At 53.5% G+C, this 5,731-nt stretch overlaps 1 protein-coding gene across 1 annotated transcript; it reads right to left on the minus strand.

Annotated features, from left to right (window-relative positions):
* Positions 1 to 227: 227 nt before the first annotated feature.
* On the minus strand, positions 228 to 5,489 carry PTGR3 (prostaglandin reductase 3). The gene is made up of 2 exons (XM_088535639.1): positions 5,288 to 5,489; positions 228 to 1,287 (listed from the first exon to the last, which is right to left on the minus strand). The coding sequence occupies exons 1-2, from the start codon at positions 5,452 to 5,454 to the stop codon at positions 363 to 365; spliced, it is 1,092 nt and encodes a 363-aa protein (XP_088391765.1). The 5' UTR covers positions 5,455 to 5,489; the 3' UTR covers positions 228 to 362.
* Positions 5,490 to 5,731: the final 242 nt, after the last annotated feature.

Raw genomic sequence — 5,731 nt, forward strand, 5'->3', positions numbered from 1 at the left:
TTTTATTTTTAAATCAAGAAATCAAAACTGCTGAAAAGAAAAGAAGATTTTTTTCCTGATCTGATATAAAGTCTTATCAAACCCCTCTGACAGACTAAATTGGCCTCTGCATCAAGACTTTTGTGTCAAGAGCAACATCCTTGTGTCGTGCTGGCCTAAATGACACAATCAAACACAGGCCCATTCAGTTCATGCTGCCACCACTGATTTAAGCCCTTTTGGAGAAAAAAAAACCTGAACTTTTTATTAACACCTTAATGCTGTTTTTTAATATAATATCCATTACTAAGTTTAAGAAAAGAAATTGTTTCTAGTATAAAGTGCCCATTTTCTCTCATCTGATTTATATCATTGTTCTGTTTTTACAGCTTACTGTTGACAGAGTGAGGTAATTCAACTACAATTTTTCCAATGTTTTTTCCCATGTACATGTAATCTACAGCACGGAACACAGACTCCAAGCCAGTGAACCTGCCCTCTGGAGAGGCGTCTCCAAGGTCCACCTCACAAACCAGTTCCCCTTTCTCATACATCTTGAGCAAGTCCTTCAGAGCCATATTGTATTCGGAAAAGTAGTGGTTCAGGAAGAAACCTCGGATGCTGGCAGACTTCCTCAACAGTTTTGCTGGCAGCAATTCTGCTTTAACAGGCTGCAGGCCAGAAGGGTTTTGGTAGCCAGTGATAAACCCAATAACTATCATGCGCCCTTTGGTAGCCAAGGAGTTAACTGCCAAGTCAAACATCTTTCCACCAACAGATTCGTACACTACATCCACACCTTTCGGGTAGGATCTCCTAAGAACAGATTCAACATTTTCGGTTTTATAGTTGATCGTATGGTCACAGCCAATGGATCTGAGAAAGGCACCCTTTTCATCACTGGAGCAGGTTCCAATCACGTGGCACTTGGCCTTCTTTGCAAGCTGCACAGCAAACTGGCCCGTTCCTCCTGCTGCTGCTGTCACCAGGACTTTCTTGCCTTCAGAGAGCCCTCCAAGCTCCTTCAGACTGATGTATGCGGTGGTACCACTTACCATTAAAGTGAGAAACTCGGGTTTCACGGCCGGCACGGGCACTGCGTCTTTGGCAGGCACAACTGTGTACTCAGCAAAGGCACCCAATTTTGTGTAGGCCACGGCTTGGCCCACCGAATAGTTAGCGCTAGCGCTCAGCCCTAAAGCTACCACGTCGCCAACACCTTCCAAACCTATATCGAACGGGGGTTTGGCTGACGGGTCGTATCGACCGGCTGAGTAGTTTATGTCAGATGCATTAATGCCAACAAATCTAGAAGAAAAAAGCAAAAAATGTATTAACAACGTGTATTCTTTTCATTCTCTGTCACACGAAAAAAAATCATCCACTTACTTACTTAAACTTACAGAATAAGAGATTCCTCCCCCTGACTCTTCCCCCCTCCCGGCGCTATTTTTGGTATGTTTGAATGAGTACAGTATAGAAAGCACTTCCATCAAACCTTCATACTTTACATTATGTTGCTCTACGAGTAAGTTTGCTTAAAGAAGAAAATATCCCATTTTCCTCCAGACCAGATTTGGCTAAGCTAAGCCAAATAAAAATAACTGTGTAAAAGATGAAAAATAATCAACTACTTTACAAAAGATGTGAAAACAACGAAGAACAAAATGTGCAAAGTAGCGAATATGTTGATTCTGGCAACAAATTTACATTTTTGAATATAATGCTACTGTTAATGACTAACGATCATATTAACTATCGATGTCGTTTGCAAGGTCATGTTACTGTAGGCAAGTATTTTTTTTTAATTGATGGGAGTCACTACAGCAAATTTGCCTTCTGATGTGGCTAATGTCAACATTAAAATATTTTTCTTTATACAAATTACTTGCAACACATCAGAGCAACCTTGCACAGGAGGACTAAAAAATGTAAGATTGAGTATCGAGCCCTACTGACCTCTAACAGGTGAAAACGGGTGCCATTTTTTAAAGATAGGGACACTCACAACTTGACTAAGCACTTGGAGACAATGCCAAAAAAGAAAGTTATGATCTAACGCAACCACGAGGATTATTTTAGCAACCCATTTCGTAGTCCATCTTTCTACGTGCAAAGGAAGGGAGGCCGGGGAAGATTCTGCTAAGTAGAAAATGTCAAAAGAAATGTGTGCTACAGAAGAGGCCCGGGGTCTGTCTGCACGTGGAAGTGGCGACCTGAGAGACGTACTTGCTACGAGCAGAAGCTGCCCAAGTGTGCGGGCAGCGAGCGCACTTTTCCTCGCCGTAGTTAGCAACACACTCAAACTGTACGTGTGTGCATTTTCCAATTGCTCGTGCTTGGAGCAAGGGCTGAAAAGGCTCTGCTTGTTTGGATTCCCTTCGCTCGCTGTGGCATGCGGCGTCTCCAACTTTTGCTGGTGTGCTATACAAAGACGCGTATAAACATATGGATGCAGAAGATGGGTGAAAGTGGCAGCTGCCGCTTTGAAAGTCGCCTTTAATTCCGTGCTCCGCTGCAATGAAAGCGCCCGCGACCGCAGCCCCGCACCGCGGCGCGCCCCGCGGCAGCGGCTCCCGCGCCCCGCGGGGCTGCAGGGCCGGCGGGAGCGGGCTCGGCCCGCGCCCCTGCGCTGCCCTCGCCGCGCCGGGGGCTGCGCACGGAGGCGGCTCCAGCCCGCGCGCCCGCACGGGCGCTCCCGGCGCTCTGGGGCGCTGCAGCCAGCCGCGCTCGCCGCGTCTGAGCGCGAGCAAACGCGGGCTCCGCGCTGAAACACCGGCCGACCCGCGTGTCCCTGCAGGTGACCGAAGGGAGGTGCTGGCATGTGCTCGCGGCGCGGGTTTTTCCACGTTATTTTGCTTTTAAAAGTAGGAATAAACGGGACTATCATGTTGAAGAGCGGTTTAACAACTCCCGGGACTGCGAAAACGAGCGTGCCGAAGCAAGAAATACTCGGGAGTCCTGGTGCGTTTTAAGATCCCGTCCAGATCCTTAATATTGTCCCGTTTAAATTTCTTATTTAAAATGTGCCCCTAAGTGGGGCTCGCTTTCAGCACTGCAAAATCTAAAGACCTGAAGTGGGAAAAAAAAAGAAAAAAAAAAACACACCAGGGGTTGTCTTTTCCTAAAATAATTACGCACATTGAGTCATCCGTTTTATTTACACTGAGCAGTGTTGAACCCCTCGTATTGTTTATTATAAAAACAGGATGATGCTGTGGAGGGCAGGAAATGCTGCTTTTTGCACCACAACAAAGCGTAAGACACTGAAAACCAGCACCAGAGCCTTAAATATAGACGAAACAAAGTCATCAAAACCAGGGCTGGGCAAAGAAAAAAAAAACCCACACATTATTTAGACCAAACAGCAGAAATAATTCTCCACTTTTCCCACAGGGATCCGTTAGTCCTTGATTCATAAACTTTCTCAGACCCCTTTTGCTTCTTCTCTATTTTTGCAAACTTTTTGCTATCATCTGCCACGGCAACATAAAATCGCTCCGGGTATTTTGGAAACGAAATAGCGCGTCGCTGCGTTAAGAAAATCCTGGGGATCCCACGTAGCTTCCAGCAGGAGCAAATCCGCGCGCTCTGCGCGCCCTTCGCGGCGATGCAGCGGGGGATCCGCGCCCCCCGCCCCCTGGGAACGGGGCGAGCGGCGGAGGAAGCGCGAGCGGCTCCGCCAGGGGCTCTGCTCGCCTCCTCCCCGCGCCCCAGTGAGAACATTTACTGCTTCTAAATCGATCCCTAGATTTACGGCATTTTTCGGTGAATAAAGAGCACGATGGATTTTTCTTTCTTAAAAAGAAAGAAGGGAGGAAAAAAGCACAAATAAAGGTTACACAGTTCTCCACAGGCGAAGGCAGAAAAGTTCCACTTAAATATCTCTCTGCGCAGGGACCCAAAGCATTTAATTTCCCATTCCCCTAAATCCAAAACAAGGTATTACTATTGTGAAGGATTGTTTTGCATAAAAAAGCTCATAAAAAGCTTTTTATTAATTTATACTATTCGTGGACACGGTGAGGACTAAAATGAACAAATCACCAAATGCACTCTCAGAACTTGTGTGTGTGTGAGAGAGAGATTGTGTGTTTCTACCTGTGAGAAAATGCATAGCTGGATTTCGTGTTTTTTTTTTTTTTTTCCCCAACACCACGGGAAGCCGCGGGCTCGTCCCTTCGGGGCGGGCAGAGGCTTCCCCGCAGTGACAGCGCGGGGGCCGCAGTGCGCGCCCGCTTCCCGTGGCAGCCCGTAGCGCGGCAGCGCTCCGCAGCCGGGCGGCCCTCGGCGCTGTTCCCATGCGGGACCGCGGGGCGCGCGCCCCGCTCCGCGCCCACGCGCGTGCGCACGCGGCACGTGCGCGGGGCAGGGGGCAGAGTCTCGCTGGGAGCCGTGTGAGCAAGAGGGAACTTTCAGATTCACGGGAGAAAAAAAAAATAAAGTGCGGGGGGGGGGGGGCGCGTGGGGGAGGGCTTGGGGCTGCCCCGTGCGCCTCGCCACCTCCAGTGCGGCCCCGCATCGCGCCTCCTTCCACCTCTTGCGAGGAAAAGGGGAATTAACTCCCGCCCCACCGCAGGCGCCGCACCACAGTGCTTTAGGCGCGGAGGCTTGGAGGGAATTTGGGTCTCGGGAATGCTGGAGGCAGATGTCGAGAGCAGGCTGAAGTGCCGTGGGAAGCTTCCTCGCGCACTCCTGCAGCCGTGCGCGTCCCCTCTGCCCCTGGGCTCCGTGCTCCTGTGTCGCACCGGGGCACACACGCAGCGCGGCTCTCCAGCCACTCCGTGCCCTTCGCCCCGCAAGGCCCCGCCGACAGCGGGCCGCGTTACGAGCCGGGCCCGCCTGCCCCTGGGCCGGCCTCGCGGCTCTTTCCCCGCGGGGCTATCGGCGCTCGCAGCCCCTGCGGCAGCCGGGCGGGCGCGCCAGGTAACGCCGCCCGCGCCCCCCCAACCCTGGGCCCTCACCGGGGCTACACGCGCGGCTCCCCCCAGCCCTCGTCCGTGGGGCGGCCTGCGGCCCGCGCCCCCGCGACGAGAGGAGGAGTAGGAGGAGAAAGAGAAGGAGGAGAGGCAGCGGCGGGAGGGGGAGGAGGTGTCACCCCACACGCACGTGGCCGGGGCGCCCGGGCTGCACCGCCAGGCGCCCCAAACAACAACAAACAACAACAACAGTAATAAAATTAGATTACCAGTCGCCAGATGGCGGCTGGTACAACTCGCCGCAGTGACTGTGGGAGCCTCTGTGCGCGGGGAGGCCGCGGGGGGCGGGCAGGGCGCGGGGGCGGCCCTGGGGGCCGCGGGGGGCTCACCTGTTCCTCACCAGGAGGTCTCCGTCGCCCGGGATGGGGACAGGCGAGTCCCGCAGCAGCGTAACCGCTTCCCTGAAGTTCTGGCTCAGCTTGGTCACCACCAGCTTCTTCATGGAGGTGGGGATGGAGGAGCCCTGGAAGTCCAGGAAGTGGCGAGAATAGGACATGTCCAGGATGGGCCGCGGCCGGGCGCCAGCGAGGGCCGCCGCGGGGCACGGTGACTCCTGCCGCCTCCACCAGCAGCGCGGCGCCCGCAGCCGGGCGCCCCGCACGCTCACACTCATGTGCCCCCCGCCGCCGCGCGCCAACCGTTACCGCGCGGCTCCGCCCGCGCTGCCCCCGCCAACGGCCGCAACGGCCGCGCCGCCGGGCAGAGTTCGCCGCCCTCTCGCCTTTGCCACGCTCCGCCCCGAGAACCTGCTCCTGCGGCCGAGAAGATAACGA

Source organism: Tinamus guttatus, unplaced genomic scaffold (assembly GCF_059628265.1).
Source record: "Tinamus guttatus ecotype Peru unplaced genomic scaffold, ASM5962826v1 Tinamus_guttatus_pri_ptg000639l, whole genome shotgun sequence".
Lineage (NCBI taxonomy): Eukaryota > Metazoa > Chordata > Aves > Tinamiformes > Tinamidae > Tinamus > Tinamus guttatus.

Bases quoted from the DNA above. Each gene is read 5' to 3' on its own strand.
- PTGR3 (XM_088535639.1), bottom strand. From the start codon at position 5,454: ATGTCCTATTCTCGCCACTTCCTGGACTTCCAGGGCTCCTCCATCCCC. The intron at 1,288-5,287 runs GTGAGCCCCCCG...TTTTTCTTCTAG, and splicing joins GACCTCCTGGTGAGGAACAG to ATTTGTTGGCATTAATGCAT.